Source organism: Abramis brama, assembly GCF_963993115.1.
Source record: "Abramis brama genome assembly, chromosome: 2".
Taxonomy (NCBI): Eukaryota; Metazoa; Chordata; class Actinopteri; order Cypriniformes; family Leuciscidae; genus Abramis; species Abramis brama.
In genome coordinates this window covers 22,211,725-22,236,273 of record NC_139964.1, presented here as the reverse complement: position 1 = coordinate 22,236,273, position 24,549 = coordinate 22,211,725, and the positions used below count along the sequence as shown (strand labels likewise).

The window sequence follows — 24,549 nt, the reverse complement described above, 5'->3', positions numbered from 1 at the left end:
TGCGATGGTAATTCAAAACGTGCTAAACTTAGCAAAAGATGGTTTTAGCCTTAAGTTGGTTTCTTTGGTTTGTTGAAGAGGATTATCAACTGAGGTAAAGTAGTTTTTAGGAAAAGAAAAGACTTAGAATAAAAACAAAATAAAAGCGAGCGAAGGTTTCCTTGAAGGAAGGAGGCGGGGTCTTCTTTCTCTCTCTGGCGGACTGCGATGAGAGGAGAGAGGCGCGATATTTTGAAGGAGCTAAAATCACGCCCCCTCACGTATGTGACCCAATCGTCTTTAACGACGTATCGTGGCCACCTCCTTGCGCTTCGTAGAGCTACACGCCTCTTTTGAATGTGTATTACAAGGATAAATTCGGTTATAACCCTCGATAGCCCGGGATTAAATGAAAGAAAGCATAATTTTATACATTGAGGTAAGAATTCAACACCGTTGGTTCTTCCTGAACCCAATGGTACCGCGAATGATGATTCTGTGATCTGATGATACATGGATACACGATTTCTCGTGATTATAGGCACAGCAAAATTGATTACACACGAATAAAGATATATATATATAGTAGTTGGGAAAAGGGATCATGCACACAACAAGAAATACATTTAAACATTTTACAAGATGATTTTGATCACACGTGGTCGGATCTGAGCGTGTTTCTGTGTGTGTGTGTGTGCCGACACAGGCTGAGAGTTCACAACCGCGCGCTGAACTTTTGTCCTCGAGCCGCGGGGTGAGGGGCTATGTGTGTGCGTTTTTAGAAATGATGCATTTAACATGGTTTGGACATTTGTTCGGATAAAGTCTTGTTGTTCTGAGGTGTAAATCAGTGTCTAAGAGATCCCTAGGGGGTTCTTTCGAGATCGCTCTATTGGTCAGCGGATGTTCGCCAAGCAGTAAAACAGGTTCTCTTACGAGAGTTCTTTCGTACTGCGTCTTAGCTAAGACGCTGCGGGAAAAGTCTCTTTTCACGAAATACTGAAGCAAAAAATTATCCTTAATTTTGTAATATTGTAAAGCGCATTTGCAGCAGCATACAGCCATAGGCGAGACGGCTCGCTCGCTCATTGGCTGCTCTGCGGCAACTGCATAAGCCTATCGAGCGAGGGCTGATGCAACATCAGACCAATGAGGGCGCTTCGCGCCCTCCTTGCCACTTCCCGCCGAAACGGGCGTGGCCTAGCCTTATAAAGGTAGCTCGAAAAGGCTGACTCACTTGATTTTTCATCTCTTCAGCGAAGCTCACGCATCGTTGGATCACGAGAGAAGCAACGCGTCGTCTGAGAAGCAATTCAGCGGGACGAGCCACTTGAAGCCGCTGGCCAGCGCCGCCTTCCACTGCCGTACCTGCTGCGCATTCCGGCGCCTATATCCTTCTATATATTTTCTGTGTATAATGTGTATTATGTATGTACATTTTACACTAAAAGAGCCGGCTTTTTCAAGACGCCCCCCTTTCCTAGAGGATCTCGCAGCTCTCGCGCTCGCTGACGGCGACCGCCCTCACTCCGAGCCGATTGCCTATGGTGACTCTGAGGACTCACCTGGCATCCTTCTCCGAGGCTGCTCCTCCTGGAAGCGGACGGTCGGGGTTAGTTTTTCTTTACGTTACAAGAAAAACTACCCTGCCTCTGCGCGTCATTCACCGGCGAAAGGAGAAAAGTGTATTCGTAGTTACTGGCCCCTTTTCTCTTACATTTCCCAGTTCCCTGTCGGCGACTGGAAATGTCATTTGCAGCAAGCGCACGCCTGCCAGCAAACGCCGAAGAATACATGTTGACGCTCAACGCATACCAAAAGCCTGTATCCCCCTGTGGCTCAGTGGTGGAATGATAGGTTTTAACGCATGGGAGACCGGAGTTCGTTTCCCGGTCTTGCGGCATATATTTATGCCGCCAATGCTCCGCTCTGTCAGTCCCCCGGGGGCGACTGCAGAGGTGTATTTTTGCAGCCAGCAAGCGCGTAGTACCCGCTTGCCTGCAACCGAACACCGTTTCTACGGTTCCCGTGCGTCACTGGCGAAAAGAGAATGGAGTGTTTTAGCCCCGCTGAAACCGGGCGATATCCACTCTTCTCACATTCTGACACTTTTCAGGCGTCTGAAAATGTCAGTATTGCATGTTGTACTACACACGCCTGCAACAAACGCTAGTGTGGTTAATACTCGCGGTAACTGAAAGCCTATGTGTCTTCCTCTGTGGTCCAGTGGTAGATTCATAGCCTTTCGCGCAGTCGACCCGGGTTCGATTCCCAGGTCCGACGGCAGAAAAATTTATGCCGTCACATACAATTCGCTCTATCAGTCCCCTGAAAGGCGACTGCAGATGTGAATTTTTGCAGCCGACGAGCACGTGATACAACCCGTGCCCGCTTGTCTGCACACGAAAGCCGTTCTACGGCTACCTAGAAAAATTCCATTGGGTGCCCACAAACACTATGTTTTTGCATGCCTCATGGTTTTTCTATAAAAGAAGCCTGTCCGCATTCGCTCTGCTCAGGCAGACAGTGCGCTCAATGCAGTAAATGTGTCCGCTCTTCCGAGCCCACATTCACTCACAGACATTACATGTCCTACGGGACTCGCCCAGCCCTCCCTCACTCGGTTAAACACCGTGGCGAAGTCGAGTGCGTCTGAAAATGTCGATATTGCATGTTATGCTACCCGCATGCTTGCAAACAAATACTCGCGTTTAACTGAAAGTCAATGTGTCTTCCACTGTGGTCCAGTGGTAGATTCTAAATCTTTTGCGCGGGCGACCCGGGTTCGATTCCCAGGTCTGACGGCAAAAAGTTTTTATGCCGCCAAATACAAATCGCTCTGCCAGTGCCCTGAGAGGCGACTGCAGATATGTATTTTGCAGCCGACGACCACGTGGTACAACCCGTGCCTGTTTGCCTGCACACAAAAGCCGTTTTACGGCTACCCAGAAATATCCCATATGGATGTATTTTCTGGTGTCCCGGCCACGGCCGATGGTGCTATAAATGTAGTGCTGATGCCCACTGCCCAGTGCCCATCGCTACACACAAGCACAGCCCCTCACACGGGGCTTGCGCCCATAAATTCGACTCAGGTCGATCGCGCACCCAACATAGTAAATGTGCACATTCCCCAGTGCCACAAACACTATGTCACACGTGTCACGTGGTTTCTGTAAAACGAAACCTGTGCACGCTCGCTCTGCTCAGGCAGACAGCGCGTCAAAAGCAGTAAATGTGCCCGCTTCCCGCCCACACTTACTCACAGACAACGAGTCCCACGAGACTCGCTCAGCCCTCCCTCTCTCGGTTAAGCACCGTAGTGGGGTCGAGGACGAGCGCTCTGCCCGCTGTGATCAGCGCGCTCCCCGCCTCGAATGTCACAGGCATAACGCCTACGTTACAGCACGCCCGAAGCACCTCTGTCGCCCAGAGGTTTCGGAATGGGTGCTAGACATTATAAGAGAGGCTACTCGCTACAGTTTTGTCGACGCCCTCCCCGCTTCACAGCGTCGAAACTACGGTGAATTCAGAAGTAGCACACCTACTTCGTGCCGAAATATCAAAACTGATGAGCAAAGGGGCTATAGAGCCTGTATCTCAAGCTCAAAGCGAAGGGGGGCTATACAGCAGATACTGTCTGGCAAGAAAGACGGGGGTTTCAGACCCATACTGGATCTAAGACAGCTGAACGAAGCATTAGCGAAACGCAGTTTCAGAATGCTTACAACCAGGAAAATCCTCGCGCATATTCGCAGAGGAGGCTGGTTCATGTCAATAGATCTGAAGGACGCGTATTTTCAAATACAGATAGCGTCATGTCACAGGCAATACTTGAGATTCGCCTTCGAGGGCCAGACATACCAGTATAACAGTCCTGCCGTTCGGCCTGTCCCTGGCGCCTCGTACATTTACGAGGTGCATGGACGCAGCGCTCGCTCCTCTCAGACTCAGAGGCATGCGAGTGCTGAACTATTTGGACGACTGGCTGATTCTGGCTCAATCACGATCAGAGCTCGTGGAGCACAGGGCCATTTTACTCGATCACCTCGAGAAACTTGGTCTCAGAGTCAACTGGACGAAGAGTTCACTGAACCCCAGTCAAACGATCCCGTTTTTGGGTATAGTTCTGGACTCACAGTCTATGATGGCGCGGCTGTTGCCACAGCGCGCGCTGGACATTCAGCGCGCAGCGAGCTCTCTCCGCTGCGGCGCGACCTTCCCGCTCAGGGAATTTCAGAAGATGCTAGGTCTCATGGCCTCAGCATCACCAGTTCTTCAGTTGGGCCTGCTCCGCATGCGCCCCTTGCAGTTCTGGCTGAAAGCGCGGGTACCGTGCAGAGCGTGGGTATCCGGTCGGCTGCGTCTCAAGGTCAATCAGAGCTGTGTTACAGCTCTAAAACCTTGGACAGCGAACGACTGGTACCAATCAGGTGTAAGCCTGGGGACTTCCTCGAGAGTGAAAGTGGTGTCGACGGACGCCTCCACCTCGGGATGGGGAGCGCTGCTCGAGGGCAGACCGTTCTTTGGCCTGTGGTCAGAACGAGAAAAGCTCCGACATATCAACTGTCTGGAAATGCTGGCAGTGGAAAACGCGCTGACGCGCTTTCGTCCCCGAATCAAGGACCATCACGTCTTAGTCCGTTCGGACAACATGTCTGTGGTGTCCTACATAAATCACCAGGGCGGTCTCAGATCCCGAGACCTGTACAGGTTGGCGGAACGCCTCCTGGTTTGGGCTCAGCACAACTTGCGCTCGCTGAGAGCAGTTCATGTGCCTGGGCTACAGAATCTGGGTCCAGACAGACTGTCCAGAAACAACATTCCCACGAGCGAATGGTCTTTACACCCACAAACAGTCCAGCTGCTGTGGGAGAGATTTGGCAGAGCGGAAGTGGACCTCTTCGCGTCCCACGAAAACGCTCACTGCCCCGTGTTCTTTTCCAAGAACGAAAGCGCGCTGTCCCAAAGGTGGCCTCGCTGTCCACTCTATGCTTTTCCCCCCGTCTCCCTCCTTCCTCAGGTGATAGAACGGGTGAGGGAAACGAAATGCTCAGTGCTGCTTGTAGCACCACTTTGGAAGAACCAACCATGGTTTCCAGATTTGATGCAGTTAGCAGACACTGCCCCGTGGCCAGTGCCGTTGAGGAGGGACCCCCTCTCGCAGGCCAGGGGCTCGATTTGGCACCCTCGACCAGAGTTGTGGTCCCTCCACGTGTGGGCGCTCAACGGTTACCCGCTGATCTCTCAGTGGGAGTGCTAAATACTATCACTCAGGCTAGAGCTCCGTCGACTCGACGGCTCTATGCTTCAAAGTGGTCGGTATTCTCCAGCTGGTGCACAGCTCGGGGATGTTCACCCCTCGATTGTGAGGTGACGGAGGTTCTCTCCTTCCTACAGGAGCTGTTGGATAAGGGCAGAGCCCCCTCCACGCTCAAAGTTTATGTGGCGGCTATCGCAGCGTTCTCTGAAACAACGCATGGTCAGTCAATAGGAAGGAACGATTTGGTCATCCGCTTCTTCAGGGGAGCTAGGAGGCTGAATCCTCCCAGACCTCCCTCAGTCCCTGTATGGGACCTCTCTACGGTTTTGGAGGCCATGAAAGGTTCCCCTTTCGAGCCCATCCAGACGATTAGCCTCAAACATCTGTCATTTAAGACAGTGTTCTTGCTGGCTCTCGCTTCAGTGAAGCGCATAGGTGACCTGCACGCGCTCTCGGTGAGCCCGACGTGCTTGGAGTTTGGGCCTAATGACTCAGGAGTCATACTCAAACCTCAACACACCGTTTCAGGCTCAGGTTATTTCCCTGTCTGCCCTGCCGGTGTCGGAAGAGGAAGGAGACTTAAGTTCTCTTTGCCCTGTTAGGGCTTTAAGAGCTTATGTGTCTCGCTCTGCTGTCTTCAGACAGACTGAGCAGCTGTTTGTCTCGTTCAGTGGACGTTCCAAGGGAATGGCTGTTTCGAAACAAAGCCTATCCAGATGGATAGTTGACGCCATAGCGTTAGCTTACACTTCCAGGGGTCTTCAGTGCCCACTGGGTGTCAGAGCGCACTCCACGAGAGGCGTTGCCTCGTCGTGGGCCTGGTCTAGTGGGATATCCTTACAGGATATATGTATGGCGGCAGGTTGGGCCTCGCCGTCTACATTTATCAGGTTTTATAACCTAGAGGTTCCCGCCTTACAGGCTAAGCTGTTGTCGGTGTAGCTGAATCAGTAGTCTGATTGGAACACTGAGATCGCAAGCGCAGCGCGCTGCCGACTGTCATATGGGCAGTATTGCGTAAGACCCACATTCCCACATTAGTCAGGCTCTTGCCTTGACTATGTGATGTCATATTATCGCGTCTGCGGACGCTGCTATATATGGGGACGGAGGGTTCCCCCTCCTGTTCTAGGACTCTCTGTGAGTCCCTCTAGTGATTGTGCACTGTAAATCCTGGGCTTCGCTTCCAGGTTTATTGGTGTTTCATCCCTGCACGCACGGCGTTTTACATTGGGTTCCCGCAGCGTCTTAGCTAAGACGCAGTACGAGAGAACTCTCTTAAGAGAACGTACTCGGTTACTAACGTAACCTCGGTTCTCTCTAGAAGAGGGAACGAGTACTGCGTTCCCCGCCGTGCGTACGATTCACTCTGGTTCGCTTCGGCGATGAAATAAATCAAGTGAGTCAGCCTTTTCGAGCTACCTTTATAAGGCTAGGCCACGCCCGTTTCGGCGGGAAGTGGCAAGGAGGGCGCGAAGAGCCCTCATTGGTCTGATGAGCGAGCGAGCCGTCTCGCCTATGGCTGTATGCTGCTGCAAATGCGCTTTACAATATTACAAAATTAAGGATAATTTTTTGCTTCAGTATTTCGTGAAAAGAGACTTTTCCCGCAGCGTCTTAGCTAAGACGCAGTACTCGTTCCCTCTTCTAGAGAGAACCGAGGTTACGTTAGTAACCGAGTACGTTTTTGTTGATTCAGAAGTAAGAGATCTGTGTTTTCAGATAGGCAGTCAATGATTTACGCCGTTTGTCGGCGCCATTTGGTCTGCACGTCCTGCGCGGCGGAATCTTGAGACAATAGAGGTGTTTGTAAATGAGGATTCCAGTAAGTTGATTAGGTCCCCGACTAGAGGGGGGTTTGATCACGGGGTAATTTCAGTAATTTAATCATATAGAGAGAGAGCTGACAATCTGACCATCTTCTTTGCGTTACATAGTTGTCTGTTCAGAATCGTGGGACAGTCGTGATTCAGTTTGAAACAAAGAAATCTTGAGTCTCAATTTATCCAGCATCGTGCTGCTCTATGTTGTAGTTTTCAACACCCATTACTTTACCCACTGCTAAACTTTTAGCATTAAAATGAAAAATGTCAACATTAGCTACGTTTAGGCTACATGGACACTTTTTGTTTTGTCAGAAGGAAATCATTCCGATTGATGAATCCGAACATAGTGTTTACATGATTGCTAAATAAAGTGACCTGGTTGATGTGTGCATTTATATGTCGCAAGCTTCAAATCGGATTTGATCTTTTGACATGCGTTCAATGCGCGAATATACCCACTGTTAGCGCACACTAACCATTAGGGCTGGGAATCACTGGGTACTTCACGATACGATACGATACGCGATACATTGTTCACGATACCGATAATATCACGATATGGCGATACTGCGATAATCAATATATTATCAGTAATAACTCACAATATATCATGTTTTAAGAAATAAATAAGATAAGATTTTACTCCATTTATTTTTTTTGGATGAAACACAATAACAAAAACAACTTGTGTCTTATCAGTTGCAACAAAACAGTCACAGACACTATTTTTGTTTTGCTCGCAGATTTTTTTCATTTGGGAGAAATCGAGTGGAATCGGTGATCCTCGCATGGTCGCGGCTCGCAGCGTGTGAGAGGAATTAGGCTACAAGCCAAGCCGAGCACGTTACGAGCACCTCCCCGACCTCCCGATAATTTTTAAACGTGTTTAAAAAAAATTGGGGGAGTCGACCCGATTTTCACCTGCTGTCCCCTATTGCCAAATCATGCACAATCACGTCGATGGGGCTATACCTCAGTGGCAGCAACCATACAGCGTTCTCGTTCTCTCTCTCTCTCTCTCTCTCTCTCTCTCTCTCTCTCTCTCTCTCTCTCTCTCTCAAATTCATGCAGGACAGTCGTGCCGTGTACCAGCTGCTTTGACGCGATTATCAGTTAAACTGACACGCAACGTGTGCAATATCTCACGACCTCCCGAGTGTCCAAACTCGCACCGTGTACGCCCGCCCTAACGGCTTTTAAGATCGATACTTGGCAAGAGCGCATCGAGAATCGATCGCGGGAGTAAATATCGCGAGATATCGCCATATCGATATTTTGCCGCACCCCTACTAACCATCATCCTCCCATCACTTCTTTGTTTTGAAAAGCAGACTTAATGTTTATCCATTTCAGTTCCTAATTAGATTGCAGTGCGGCTTGTATTTATCAACAACATTGTCTGCAGCACTTCACAGGCGATCAGTGGAAGGATAATTTTTGTAATTTATTTCACAATATTCAACAACAACAGCTCGTACCATGCGTCATACTTCACGTATGTATTTACATGTACTATCGAATAGATTAGAAAAGATTTAAACCACCCCTTACCAATGTCACGACACACATGAGGGAGACAGTAGATCCAAGTGCAGTGAGATATTTATTGGGTAATCCGTGAAGCGTAATCCAGTCCAGGCAAGTGTCAAATACCATACAAGCAATCTAAACGAGAACAAGGAACAAGCAGGAACAAACCAAGAAGTGTGAGACATAACAAGGACTCCGTAACAAACACTAACACAGACAGGGCATATATACACACAGAACTAACAAGGTGATGGGAACCAGCTGAGTGCAATAATCAGATAAGTGACAGAACAGAATGCTGGGAAATGTAGTCTAATGTGAATGACACCGTGAGAACGAGGACCTCTAGTGAACCCCAGGGAAACACAACCAGACACTGTGACAGAACCTCCCCTCTACGGAGCGGCTACCAGACGCTCCATGACAGCAAACAAGACAACACAAGAGTCCAAGAGGAAGGTGGAACGTGAAAAATCCGAGGGAGGGATGGGAGGGCCAGGACCATGCAGGGGAACAGGAACAGGGGGTGATGGCTTAGCCGGCGGCCAGGACGAAGCAGACAGCTCATCGGGCGGCCCAGGCGAAGCAGACGACCACTCGGGCGGCCACGGCGGTGAAGACCCCTCGGGCGGCCACGGCGGTGAACTTCCCTCGGGCGGCCAGGGCGGAGACTTTCCCTCGGGCGGCCAGGGCGGAGACTTTCCCTCGGGCGGCCAGGGCGGAGACTTTCCCTCGGGTGGCCAGGGCGGAGACGACCCCTCGGGCGGCCACGGTGGAGAACTTCCCTCGGGCGGCCAGGGCGGAGACTTTCCCTCGGGCGGCCAGGGCGGAGACTCTCCCTCGGGCGGCCAGGGCGGAGACGACCCCTCGGGCGGCCATGGCACCGGAACAGACACCACCGGCTCAGGAACAGACACCACCGGCTCAGGCACTGGAACTGGCACCACCGACTCAGAAACAGGAACTGGCACCACCGACTCAGAAACAGGAACTGGCACCACCGACTCAGAACCAGGAACTGGCACCACCGACTCAGAAACAGGAACTGGCACCACCGACTCAGAAACAGGAACTGGCACCACCGACTCAGAAACAGGAACTGGCACCACCGACTCAGAAACAGGAACTGGCACCACCGACTCAGGCACTGGAACTGGCACCACCGACTCAGGCACTGGAACTGGCACCACCGGAACTGGCACTGGAACTGGCACCGGAACTGGCACCACCGGAACTGGCACCACCGGAACTGGCACTGGAACTGGCACCACCGGCTCCGGCACTGGAACTGGCACCACCGGCTCAGGCACTGGAACTGGCACCACCAGCTCAGGAACTGGCACCACCGGAACTGGCACTACCGGAACTGGCACCAACGGCTCAGGCACTGGAACTGGCACCACCGGCTCAGGCACTGGAACTGGCACCACCGGCTCAGGCATTGGAACTGGCACCACCGGCTCAGGCACTGGAACTGGCACCACCGGCTCGGGCTCAGGAACAGACACCACCGGCTCGGGAACAGACACAGGCTCGAAGGCGGCCATCTTGTCAGGGGACACAGACTCGGCAGGCGTGACGTGAACAGGCTCGGCGGCGGCCATCTTGAACCTCCTCCAAGCATGTAACACCGTCAATGAGTAGAAAAGGAAGACTACCTTCTTGACCGTGGCAGGAGAGATGACGGGTAGTTCGGGGATGGTCTCTGGGATAACAGCGGACTGCACTGGGACGGCTTCTGAAACAACCGCATGCTGTACAGGGACGGCCTCCAAAACGACCGCACGCTGCACTGGGACGGCTTCTGAAACAACCGCATGCTGTACAGGGACGGCCTCTGAAATGACCGCATGCTGCACAGGGACGGCCTCCAAAATGACCGCACGCTGCACAGGGACGGCCTCTGAAATGACCGCATGCTGCACAGGGACGACAACCGGGGCGTTGGGGAGATAAGAGGCCCTTCTCCTCCTCCGTCCTTGATGGCGAGGTGCAGCCTCAGTACTAGACGAGACCAGCGGCGAGGACTTTGAACTGGACAGGACCAGCGGTGAGGACCTTGAGCTGGACGAAACCAGCAGTGAGGATCTTGTGCTGGACGGAACCAGCGGCGAGGATCTTGTACTAGACCAGTCCGGCGGCTCCGGATCAGAAGAATGGCAAGGCGGAGGACGGTGTCGTGGAACTTGTCGACCACCTCCTCCCCTGCAACCTCCCCGAGTTCCGGAGAACTTCGCCAGACGAGTCCCCAGAAACGACTCACCATTTCTGATGGACGAGTTCGCTGAAGCCTTAGCCGCTGCTGCTTCCTCAGTCTGCTGGGCCCATAAGGCAAAACATTGAAAAATGTTTAGTCGAGGCGCTTCCTCCCCGACCTGCGAACCTCCTCTCTGTGGTCCCCTTCCTTCCCCATACACAGGAGAAGGGTTACGGAATCCCGAACTGCTGGATCTATTCATTGTGACGGAGTCCTTCTGTCACGACACACATGAGGGAGACAGTAGATCCAAGTGCAGTGAGATATTTATTGGGTAATCCGTGAAGCATAATCCAGTCCAGGCAAGTGTCAAATACCATACAAGCAATCTAAACGAGAACAAGGAACAAGCAGGAACAAACCAAGAAACCCTGTAGAGAAGAACAAAACGTCGAGGTTATTGTCAGATAGTAAAGTACACATAGTTTCTTTTGTCTTCTGTGCTGCCGCATCCTCCGCTGCCGAATCTGCACACTTACAGACAGCAATTTTGTTAGGGAGAAAAATGACTTCTTACAGGGCTTTTACCCAGTTAAACGCAGTGTTCTCCCAACATTTATTGTCCCACCTGTACGATGGCTTTCAGCTAATTTGAACCCCTTGGTATGGTAATTGTTACCATCCCCCTTTTGATGCATGATACACAATGGTGTTTGGGTAAACAAAGTTTTCAACACTAACCCAAATGTTGTCCTTCAGCCAAATTTCCCCCAGACATCTTTCTCTGCCTCTGAAACAAAACATTACATAAGCCACAATCTCATCTTCTTATCTAATAATTATTTTAAGGCAACGGCCCCTAGTTTCACAGCGTTTCTTGCTTTTCAGGCCTATTGTTTGGTCTCTTAAGCAACTGTCATCTACGAACATTCTCCAGGTCATCAATTGGTCAGGTCAGGTCGTGGTGTGCACACTTCGTCAATGTCAGTCAAATAACAATCTCCCCTTTTTTACAATTCATAACTGTTAAGGGCTCTCTGGATAATCTGATATTTATTTAGCCTACGTGTTTGTTGCTGTCAAATCTATAACTTTTTCTCAACACATGACTGACGGCTATCTACGACTTCACAATTCTAATTTACACATCAATACTTAAACCTGTCCAGAAAGTAATTCAAATCTACTGCACATCATAAATGACCAAAATAATAATTAACAGACAGAGCTCGATGATCAATCAACTTAAAGCTCGTCCTATGTTCTGTGTTGCTTTCTCATCAGATTGACTCACAATCCTCAGCTTACTTTCAAATTTGTCATTTGCCTTAACCCATCTATAATGCTAAAACACTCTTTCCAGAGGTTAATGACAAATTTATACACACTATTCAGACAGAATAGTTGTCCTAAACTAACACATACTGTACAAAACATGAATTAACACTCACACTCATCCCTGACTATGAACTGCTCATATTTCTTATTCATATCTTTTCTCTAAAAAGATTTAAATTTTAAATGACATTTTAACCTTACATTTTCCTGTATCTTTTATCTAATGTTTTTATGGCCTCTTAACCAGTTTCAAAGCATGTCTGTTCATTATCCATCTGATTTTAGAAAAGTCAGCTGGATTGGTTTGGTGCATTATCATTATTTTGCTTCAGCTTGCTTTAGCATGCCGATAACAGAAAGACTGACAGAATACCATCCGTTCCTTCACTCAAGCAGTCTCTCTCACTATAAACAAATAATCTTTTCAACAGCCTCCTAAGACTGTAATTCAGACAAAATCTAATAATAAATTCATTTCAATAACCTTTGACCATTAACCTTTATCCAGACTTTTCTTGAATCTACAAAAGCTGTCTTCACCTTTAGCCACCACCACGTCTAATGACCTTCAGGATTTAAAACTTACAAAACATCTCTTACATATATTATTTCAATATTAACTTCTATAATATTTTCCCTTGCCCATAAGGCAACCAACATCATGTTCCTGATAAAAATTAAGTTTTGTTACTGTCTCCACAACAAATAATGACAATCACCTCACGGTCTCAGCTGGCTCTTGAAAGCCCATTCCCATCAGCTCTTTATCTATAATCTTCATCAGGGTGTTGTCCCCTGGCATGGTTGCAAACACTTGTCATAATGAAAAACAAGCCATACAATGAATGCGGTTTCTTGCAAGTGGTATATAGAGGAACTCACATTTTCTGGGTCAGACATGCCGTAACTCCTCACAGCCCATCTGGCCTCTCAATGATCTGCTGATGCTGGTGGCCACTCAGTCAATCAGCGCCACTCTCATACCCAACTCACATAAAACACCGCCATTCTGCAGATACCCAGTGTCGGCGTGACCCTCTGTCTTAGGTTGACCTCTGGCCCTAGAGAATCTTACCCGTCTTTGAGTGATATCACTTCGTGCACACTGGTAACCGCTCTTCCCCATAACAGAATCTTTGACCATTTTCTTCAACATAATCAGTTCTGGAGCTTAGGAAAGGCACACTCAAGAGTCACCAGAGCACTCTGGACTGCCTAATAGTGTTAACACAGGGAGACAGGTTAATAACAACAGTATTTAATCACCTAAATCTTTTAAACATCTTCAAATCAGCAAAATCGCAATACTGAGATTATACTCAGTGAATTTAGTCATCACAACCGTCTATTCAGTGTATTGTTACATCTGTAGCCGGAGCCATCAGCCCTGTTTCATGGTGGAGGCTAAAATCAGACAAAAAAGTTACTGGTCCTAAAATAAGCAAGTCCTAAACAGTGTTATTGTAAAGACTTCTAAAGTCATTCAGTTTTACTTCTAAAACATTTACAAATTATCCTCTAAATGTGTTAAATCTGAACTGCCTGTAGCATGATTCGTTTTAGCTTTTCCATATCTATGATTTTCAACTGAAACACTGTGCTTTACACAGGCTCAGACAACAGCTTTCAGCTGACATTGAATGAGAGAGAGACTCTTGAGGCATCAGGACTGGTACACTGCATTCTCATAAACCTTTAACTTCAGACTTTATCTGCCATCTTTTCTTTAACTGTAGCCCATCTTAAGGCATCTTTTCCATAAATTACATGTATTGTAATTTAGACATTACAAATTTCCACTCAGAATGAGTCTCTGTTGCACTAAAACTGTGGCAGCTTCAGTCACAGCACATGCCAGATTCAGATAAGCAAACCTGTTTTGGCCAAATCACATTCTTATCTTTTAAATTCAACATTAACAAGCCTTTGTTTAATCAAATGCCTTTTACACATTTTACATTTAGCAACTGTTAATCCTGTGACACTGCTTCTGTTTATTTTATCTTAAAGAAATAATAAGAATTATTCTAGTTCTTAATAACGTTTAAAATTTCATTTCAATTTTAGTTGTCAGGTTTTCAATTGCCATAATTTAATACCTGACTTCAATGTTTTCTCTAGGAGTTTATCAATCTGCTTCTATGATTCAACCTTTGAGGCTGCGCTCTCTGCTTGTGATACATTTTTTTTTATCATTATAAATCATTCATTAGATTTGTCTCTCTATATCATCTAATCAACTTTATTTATCATTTTACTTTTACAGTCGTGACATTTACAGTCACTGAATGACCCCGCTGACCGCAATAAACACTCTCTGTTATTCTGCCAACAGTCTTATCACTCTGATCTTTCTAACACCTCCACCCTACCTCACACCCCCGAAGCAGTGTGTTGAAAATGTAAACAGAGCCGCTGATAAGCAGTTGTCTGTATTTTTCTATTATAGTCTCGTTTGCAAATTCAATTACAATAGCCGAATCATAATCTTCATCATGTTAACATTGAACTACTTTCTAACCCATATTAACAAAGACTTTTCTTTAAATTTGTGTAATTTTGGCACTTTCTTTGTTTGGAGCCAGTTAAGTTATTGTTTATCTTTCCAATCACAATCAAACTTTTACAAAACATCATCTGCAAATCTCTTCAGAGCATGAGCAGAACTGCTTACAGTATTTGCTCTCTTTTATCTCACTATTTATCAGGACTGTTCAGTTACTCTTCATACAGTATTAAAACTTTAACGTGTCATTAATTTCATCAACACTGGTTTTAAAAGCTTATTCTTCTATCAAATGGTTAGTTTGCAGATTCAACATAAATCACAAGATTGTATTATAATTATTCAGTCCTACTTATCTCTACTGTTTCACAGAAACCACAAGATTCCCTAATTCCTCTCAGTCTCTAAATTACACAGACAGCTATCCTCAACTCAAAAATATGGCAATCTATTCTTCAATACCCTTGTTTTCATATCATTAATACAATAAAGCATTCACATCGTAATTTCAATCATTATTTTATCTCCAAAATATAGAATTTTTCCCGTTTTGCTTACATTTGCGTACATGATTCCTAATCTTTATATCATGTTAATCCCTGTTAATCATACTCAATGCCTTATTTTATCTAACACTCTTTCCCTACATGCCAGTTCCTTCTGCATCTGTTCTCTTTTATCTGCAATCCAACAATTCTCTGTTTATAATTTCCATCAGGAAAAACATTCTATCTTTCCCTATCTTCTTTAGTTCAACAAACTACTGTCTGTTCACAGTTTTACAACCATGCTGAACACGACTACAACAACCTTTTTGTTAAACAATTATCCGTTTCCACAATTTCTTGCATGCATTTCTAGCCGTAATTTTTCATTCGACACAAAATAGGTGTGTAAAAAATATCTAATTTACTGTTAGATGACCCCATTTTTGGCTGAGTTCCTCTTTTCTGGATTTCACAATTCGACACGTGTCTTACAGAATCTGTCAAACGTCTTCGACAGACCCGATCTTTTACTCCGAGATCGGACGGACCTCTGCTTGTTTACGTTCCACTCAAAGTTTTCTCACGTGCGCTTATTCGCTCGCTCAATTCTTTTTACTTGATTAATTCAACCTGGTCTTGTAATTACGTTCCACTCAAAGTTCCCCCACGTGCGCTTATTCGCTTGACTCAATTCAATGTGGTAAAACTTCGAGTAGAGCACAATCACCCAGAAACTTCTTAATCCTGTTTTAAACTTTCTCTAAGGTTTACATAAATTTCGAGTAGAACGTAATCATCTCAGCAGCTGTGATTTCTCTGAATCACCAGTGGATCCCCTGTCCACTAACGAGCTAAGTGAGGCAGAAACTGGTCTGCTTTGTCAGATCAATTTCTCCCCATAAAATTTGTGATTAACTGACTCACCTCTCGCTCGTACCAAAAAGCAAAACTCAGCCAATATGGTTCACGTTCACTCACAATTATCAAATTACACTCAACTTCAATAAAACAATTTGCCTTACCCAGATGCTTTTTTTTTGTTTCTCCCGCAATCCGCGGATTCTTTATGGTCCTGGTGGGAGCTTCCTTCACTGGCCCTGAATGCGGAATTGCTCTCTCTCCCGTAATCTGTTGAGTTTCTATCCCAAACTGTCGAGGTATGAGACGGCCGCCTGTTGCTGCCGAGGTTGTGCACTTTCCCGTCAAATCCGTTCTCAGGACCAGGAGAAGAAGCGTCCGCACAGGATCCTAACTTCTGACACCAGCTGTAATAGCAATTTTTATCTCACTTGGAAAAACAGCATCACAGGTGTAAGACAACACTAAAAAGGCAAAATTGTAATAAAGAAGAAAAGGCTTTATTCTTTGAGGAATCTTTTCGCAACCGCAGCCACCCAGATGTGAAACAGAAAGCCTCCTGACATAATAAAACTGAGACATTTTATACAGGTTTCTGACATTCTTGACTCCTCCTTTCCCAGTTTCTGTAAATTTCCTTAAAGACATCTTATATCTCAAGCTAGTATGGACTGGTTCTACCCCCCCCCCCCCCCCCCCCCCCCCCCCGGGCAGGTCATGCTGTTCTTTGTCCCTGAGAAGCCAAAAGGCCTTCATTTACAATCTAAATGACCTCCTGCTTCCCCTAAGGGGAGGGCATGGGACCCCTTGTTTATTGTTAAACGACCCCTGTATTCTCCTGGCTGGATCCTTTCTCGTGCTCAGGTGTAAGTTTTATCACCCTGTCTTCCTGTCCCTTCTTCAGCTGTTAGAAAAACCTCACAGAAGTATATGGTCAGATGCTTTTACACACACTCAAATGAAATCAACAAGTTTAAATGAATGAACACAAGAACAATGAATTTTTCATCAACAGGTCATATATGAAATATTAGCTCGAGCAGTAAGGAAATTTGGGGAAATATTAAAATCATAACTCATAGTCATAATTCATAAATTTCACATATGCTATTACATTACCTGCTAATTATCAAAAATATTTCGTTCTATAACTGGTCTCTCATCAGTCATTCGACCAGCGAATGCTTTGATTATACCAGTTAAGAAGGAATATTTATATTATCAAACCTCAGACAAATTCTCTCCTGGCCGTGGATGCAAATTGCTGGGTTTATGAATTAAAATAAAGAGCTAGTAGCCAGATCTTATCGCAATTTCATTGACAATTACATTGGTGGGATTGTAACACAGAGTCAGTCAAAGTATAAAAGATTTATTTAATCAAAAATTACACACAAAGGATTATATGCATATAGGAAGTAATATAGGCTAATCTACGTACGTAAAATTACACAAGACCCACGAACGTTTAAACAAACAAACATAAAACATGACTTGATCAGAATGAAAATAGGAAGAAAGTGAGGGAAAAAGTATGGTAATTTACAAACAGAACCTTTTAAGAGACAACTGTGAAAGCCGCTTCGAGAGAGATCATTTGATACTTGCGATTCTGTTCCTTTGTCTGTGTGAAGCTGGGCTTCGGGACCACGTGCGTATCTTGGCTGGACCGTGTCTCATCGATTTGTAGGCTTGCGTTTCGCGTGAAGTTCTTAAAAGTTTACTGAATGTAACATTACCGAGAGGTACGGAGGTCTCTTCCCGGTGCGGGAAGGGCGAGAAAACTTGGTTACAGGACGAGACTGGATTTTTACATCCGCGGTTCGTTTGGATGAAGGCCCTGTGCCTTCTCTCGCTCCGCTGCTCGTGTTGCAGGGAGGGGTGAGAGTGCAGAGTTCAGAGTTCGGAGTCACGAGGGTGAGAGTGCATGAGAGCAGAGAGAGAGAGAGACGTCTGCTTGTGTTGTGGTTTTAAAGCAGCGCGGGGTAACGCCCTGTTTGATGACGGGACCCAATGAAATCTTTCGGTTCTGAGGCGGGAGCGTTTCATTGTTTGTGAAGGAACGCCTCTTCTGATCGTACACAGAAAAATGCATTAAAACTTTAATACCACATTATGTCTAGGAATAAACATTTGTGCGGAATATAGTTTCTATTTCTGTATCAGGAAGCTCATTACGATCAGTAGGATATCACACCCGACATTAATATCAGTTAATGAAACAGATACATCTCAAATGTATAAACACACGTGTCCATTACATCTGCAGAAGGGCATAAATATCTCAATTTATCCCATCACATCCCATAAACAAGAAAACTACATAAAAACATTTTGATAATGATTCATGCGTGTGTGTAACTTGTGTTTTAGGAGTTTCAGAGTGGTTTGGTGTGTGTGTGATTCAGAGCGGGTTTTCTGTTGAGATCGGAATGTCAGTAATGTCTTTGAAGCTCCCACTGTGGAAAGGGGGAAGTGAGTCGTAAAAGGGGGTTTAGTTACAGACTTTGCCAAGTCTGTGGAAATTAGAAAGTGTTTTCACTTTTAATTAGTATATAAATTAAAAGTCCATTTTTACCCATCGAGCCATAGTCGCTACACTTATATATTACTTACTTAGTTATTCTTTAATAAAAAAAAAATATATAATTTACTTGATAAAAATCAGTGCAGATATCACAGCAAAAAGACACATGAATCACGAACTGACGGTGGACGTTTGTACAATTATATAAGGCCTTTTACTTGCTAAAAAAAAGTTGAATCTATCAATCAGACAACAGAAGGCATGTAGTAGATTGCGTGCAACAAGATTTTCAGCAAAGTTTTGATCGCGTTGATCATTTAAAGGCCTTATACATTTGCGTATCAAATATGATACAGTAGGCTTTAATGAGTGAAAACAATGTGATCAGTAAACTGCACATACTTTAAGCATCTGATTGCTGTAATTGTGAACAATAGCCTTTATTTCCAGTTGTTCATTCCGCACTGCTGAATAAGGCATCCTCAGTTCGATAAAAAAATCCTTCTTAACGGTGATCTCATAAGGATTTGCCACACATATTCCTGCATTGAAAATGAGTGAGTGACAAAAAACAGCACATGATAAACAGAATAACAAATGAACAAGAGTTGTGCTTTTTACCGAGGGTCTTGGACAGGCTGATGGCTGTGATCTGCCAGGTTGTGATGGAGTCTTTCAGGAATATATTATCTCTTAAGGCAGATGTTTCATCACTAGGTACAAATAAAAACTCTCATGGTCAGATCTTTTCAACATCTATAGACTATCATGAGTATGTTTGCTTCATTGTGTTCTGATTTGGTTATTCCCTTTGCTTGTCAGTTTCTATGGTTTCTGATTAGTTACACACCTGTTTCTGTTCCAGTTAATTGTTTTACCCAGTGTGTTTAAGCCCTTAGTTTCCTTTGTTCAGCGCTCGGCCTCATTTCAGTTTACGTGTTTGTTGATATCTAGCTCATGCGTGTTCTTGGTTTTGATTGATGATAAATGTCTTATGCTACTCCATATTTCTGTGATTCATTACAGCTACCAACATGTTACATAGCCAGTTCCTTCAGGATTTTGCAAACTAATCTCCCACACTTTTTACCTTAAACATTATAACATATCAATAAAATTAATGTTTGTAGCTGATTTTTAAGACAATACAAGTGTGTCCAACATTGCCAGTTCCCTTTCAGTCGGTCACGTTCGACGCACCGACGTATTGGGATCACGTCAGAGAGCCCTAATCATCTTCAAGTGCAACAGAACGAGCCAATGCACATTGCACTCTGCCCCGCATAGGAAGTAAATGTAAACACCTGTTGTCTTTCACTTCGGAGCCTAACGGATCTTTCTGTATGCAGTCTCTGAGAGTACTAACAGTCAACGGGTGTGTCAAGTGTTCTTCAGGAAGAAGCCTCTCCAGTGTTGTTGTGACAGCTCGTGCAACAGTGGTCACAAGCTCACAGCACTAAAACTGCTGTTTTCACAGCACTGTTGGTTCGGAGGGCGTCTTCTAGGAGATCGCTGTTTTTTAACAGCAAAGAAAGTGCTTCACTGTGCCAGCTGGAGATGAAGACTCGGTGAAGAGATGACTAAACTACCGCGTCCCGAACCCTTGAGGCTGGACGATTGGTATCTCGGCGGGGCGTGCTGGCCTTTCTTTCCGGGAGTGCATGAGGAGGTTACCAGGTTGTGGACTTCACCTTTTTCTGCCAGAAACAGAGCTGGTACCTCCTCGCCCCTCACTACCCTTGACGGTGGTTCGGCCAAAGGTTACGTGGATATTCCTCTGGTCTGTTGTGATGCAGCTGTGTCCGGTGACCGCTACTTCCTGGAGGGGTAATCCGGTTTCTCCCATCCAAGGCCTGTAAGTTCTCGTCTGTTCTCACGGACAAGGCTTACAGAGCCTGTGGACAGGCCACTTTCTCCTTGCATGCCATGGCGGTGCTGCAGGTCCATCAGGCCAAAGCACTCAAGGACATGCAAAAGGGTAGACCTGACCGTGAGCTCATGACTGAGCTCCGTATGGCAACTGACCTCGCCCGGAGGGTGATGAAGGTTGCTGCATGTTCAGTTGGCCAGGCAATGTCCACACTTGTGGTCCAGGAGCGCCATCTCTGGCGGAACCTGGCAGACATGAGGGAGACCGACAAGTATCGGTTCCTGGACTCTTCCATTTCCAAGGCCGGCCTTTCCGGCAGCGCGGTAGAGGACTTTGCCCAGCAGTTCTCTGCCGCCCAGAATCAGACGGAGGTGATCCCGGCCCAGATATGTGCCCAAGGTTCCTACCACTCCCTCCGGGACCAGGTAGTAAACTTGCAAGCACTGCCCTTGGAGGAGGCAAAGCCTGGCTTTTCTCTGTCCCATTCTTGCTCTGCAAGGCCCCTGGCAGGTTCAACCAAGCCGGGCAGGACTCATGGTAGAGGACAGACGAAGAGCAACACCTGGTCCTCCAGGTTGGGGGTTGGGCGTGGGGCCAACAACCCCACCCCGGAAAAAGAATAATGTTACAGATTCGCGAACAAGAAATTCAAAAGTAACTAAGTGCCCTGGGAGAGGATGGACCCACAGCTGGAGAAAGTATGACGCCTAGTAGGGAAAGCCCTTTGGAAGCTACTAGGCCGACAACCATCATCTCCACCAGGACCACCACTAACATCGGAACATGGAATGTCAGAACCATGTTTGAAACCGGCAAAACAGCTCAAGTGGCAGCCGAGATGAGACGCTACAACCTAGATCTTCTGGGAATCAGTGAGTCTAGGTGGATAGGTGCTGGTCAGAAAAAGCTAGCCACAGGGGAGCTGCTGCTGTTCTCAGGCCACAAGGAAGCAAACGCACCCCACAGCCAGGGAGTGGCCCTGATGTTGACAAAGATGGCGCAGAGAGCTCTCATTGGATGGGAGGCACATGGCCCACGGATCCTCACTGCCTGCTTCCGCACAACGAACAGGAGGATCAACATGGATATCATCCAATGCTATGCCCCAACCAATGACAGCGAAGAAGACATCAAAGAGGATTTCTGTAACAGGCTGCTGACCTTCATTCGGGCATGCCCAAGACGAAACATCATCGTCACCATGGGTGACTTCAATGCCAAGCTAGTCATAGGCGGGAGCTTCTTCCAACACAAACGAATACATAAGGCTACCTGGGTGTCACCAGACCTGATAACGGAAAACCAGATCGACCATGTATGCATCGGGAAAAAGTTCAGAAGATCTCTTGAAGATATACAGGTCAGAAGGGGAGCAGATGTTGCATCCGACCACCATCTCCTGGGTGCCCGCATGAAGCTCAAGCTGAGGCGGAACTGGACAGGGCAATCCAGTCAACGCCAGAGGTACAACATCAGTGCTTTGAAAGAAACAGCCAGGCTAGAAGTGTTTCGAAGCACACTCTCTAAAAAGGCCCAGATCCTACAGCAGCGGATCGACAGAAAGACCATGGATGAAAAATGGCAGAGCATTAAAGAGGCAATAACATCAACATGTAAGGAAGTGCTAGGTACCAAGAAGCAGGGGCAAAAAGAATGGATCTCAGTGTGGACCTTAGAAAAGATCCAGGAGAGGAAAAGGAAGAAGGCAGAAATAAACAGCAGCCGCACACGTGCTAGAAAAGCCAAGGCCCAAGAGCAGTATACAGAAGCAAACAGAATAGTAAAGTATAAGGGCAGACAAGAGAAATTACATGGAGGCACTGGCAGCAGAGGCAGAAGATGTGGCTCAAAATGGTAACATGAGAGAGCTGTATACAAACATCAAAAAGCTCTCAGGTAAATTCAGCCAACCAGACAGGCCAGTTAGAGACAGAGAAGGAAAAGCTATTCCAGGGATAGAACAGCAAAAGCATAGATGGGCAGAGCATTTCGAGGATTTCTTGAGCAGACCTTCTCCATTAAACCCAGTAAATAGCCAGCCAGCCAGCTGTGATCTTCCTATCGTTTGTGGCGTTCCATCGAAGGAAGAAATGTATAAGGCCATCAAGCAATTGAGAAACGGGAAGTCAGCCGGGCCAGACACCATTCCTGCAGAAGTTTTAAAAGTGGACGAAGTGACCACTGTGGAAATGCTCTATCCTCTATTCCAAAACATCTGGGAGGAGGAAGACATTCCAACAGAGTGGAAGGAGGGCTATCTCATCAAGCTCCCAAAGAAGGGTGATCTTAGTTCCTGCTCCAACTACAGGGGGATAACACTGCTGTCAACCCCAGACAAGATATTCAATAGAGTCCTCCTAAACAGGATAAAAGATGCGGTCGACCCACATCTCAGAGACCAACAAGCTGGCTTCAGGAAGAGTAGATCCTGCACTGACCAGATAACAACTCTGCGGATTATCCTGGAACAGTCTTTGGAGTGGAACTCACCTCTCTATGTCAATTTTATTGACTATGAGAAGGCATTTGACAGCGTGGATAGGCAGACCACCTGGAGTCTGTTGAGACACTATGGGGTACCAGCAAAGATCACTAACATCATCAGGAACTCATATGAGGGAATGACCTGCAGAGTGGTACATGGCCAACAGCTTACAGATACCTTCCAAGTGCGAACAGGCGTGAGACAAGGATGCCTATTGTCACCCTTTCTTTTCATGTTGGCAATAGATTGGGTAATGAAGACATCAACTACCCAGAAGAGGAATGGCATCCAATGGACACCTTGGACACAATTGGATGACCTCGACTTTGCTGATGACCTGGCACTTCTTTCCCGAAACCAGCAACAAATGCAGGAGAAGACCAATATCATCGCAACTCATTCAGCAAGCCTTGGACTCATTATACACAAAGGGAAGAGCAAGATCCTCAAAGTCAACAACACGGCCCCCATCAGGCTAGAAAGAGAAGCACTAGAGGAAGTGGAAAGCTTCACCTATCTTGGCAGCGTAGTCGACAAGTTGGGAGGGACAGAGGCGGATGTGAAGGTGCGGATTGGAAAGGCAAGGGCAGCTTTCCACCAGCTGAAGAAAGTCTGGAAGTAGTTCTTATGAGACACCTTGTGTCAAAATGATTAATGGCTTTGACCTTTGACCTTTTGACAGGTTGAACTTCCTGTGACCTTTTATGATTGATGGGTTGAACTTCCCGAATGAGGTCATGGGATTAACCTTTGCCCTATCGATCATGGTTTTTGACAGTTAGTTTTGCCCTATGACCTATGTAGTCCTAAATAGTTTTGACAGATAGTTTTGAAGGATAGTTTTGCCCCATTTGAATAGAACAGATGTTTTGACGGCCGGTGTCATGTTCTAGTTATGTGTGTGTGTGTCATGTGTGTGAGTGTGGTTATATGGTGTCATGTTCTAGTTATGTGTGTGTGTGTGTCACAGACAACAAGCTTTGTGTCATGTGTGTGAGTGTGGTTATATGGTGTCATGTGTGTGGTGTCACAGGCATCCCCAAGCATCGCGCTCCCTTCCACCCTCGCATTCCAGAGCATCGGGCACTGACAGCTGTTTGGTCACTGTGCTGAAACAACTTCACATCCTTTTTAAAGTAAAATCTATACTGAAACCAATTGTTTTAGTTTTAGATAAAAATTACATAAAACATTCTGCTCTTTATATAAATGATATAATCTAAAATAATTAAACAAAAGTTGAAAAACATAGCTTTCAAAGTGTATAAATATCTCATTGATCCAATTATTTTAGCTGAATAAAAGTGTATAAAATAAAAAAGCTTACTAAAACCAATTATTTAAGTTTTAGACGAATAAAAGAATATAAAATAAAAAGCTTACTAAAACCAATTATTTAAGTTTTAGACGAATAAAAGAATATAAAAATTAACACTTTTTTGTCCATACCATTGATGTCCACAAAAATAATTAAACTAAAGTTGAAAACATGCCTTTAAAAGTATAATATAAATATCGTATTGATCCAATTGTTTTAGCTGAATAAAAGTATATAAAAAGCTTACTAAAACCAATTGTTTTAGCTGAATAAATAAATTCATCTTACATTATTTTAGAGATTTGAATAAGCTCTTAACACTTTTTTGTCCATACCATTGATGTCCACAAAAATAATTAAACTA

At 45.9% G+C, this 24,549-nt stretch overlaps 1 protein-coding gene across 1 annotated transcript in view; it reads right to left on the bottom strand.

Annotated features, from left to right (window-relative positions):
* Positions 1-18,881: 18,881 nt before the first annotated feature.
* The window catches only part of LOC311077970 (complement C3-like), a gene marked incomplete at its 5' end in the record, with an annotated part of 31,258 nt that continues 25,590 nt past the window's right edge, over positions 18,882-24,549 (bottom strand). Inside the window, 2 exons of the mRNA XM_084106617.1 lie at positions 18,882-19,054; positions 19,134-19,225. Of these exons, the coding sequence (XP_083962743.1) occupies positions 18,897-19,054; positions 19,134-19,225 (250 nt within the window). The 3' untranslated portion in view covers positions 18,882-18,896. The remainder of the gene's footprint in view (positions 19,055-19,133; positions 19,226-24,549) is intronic.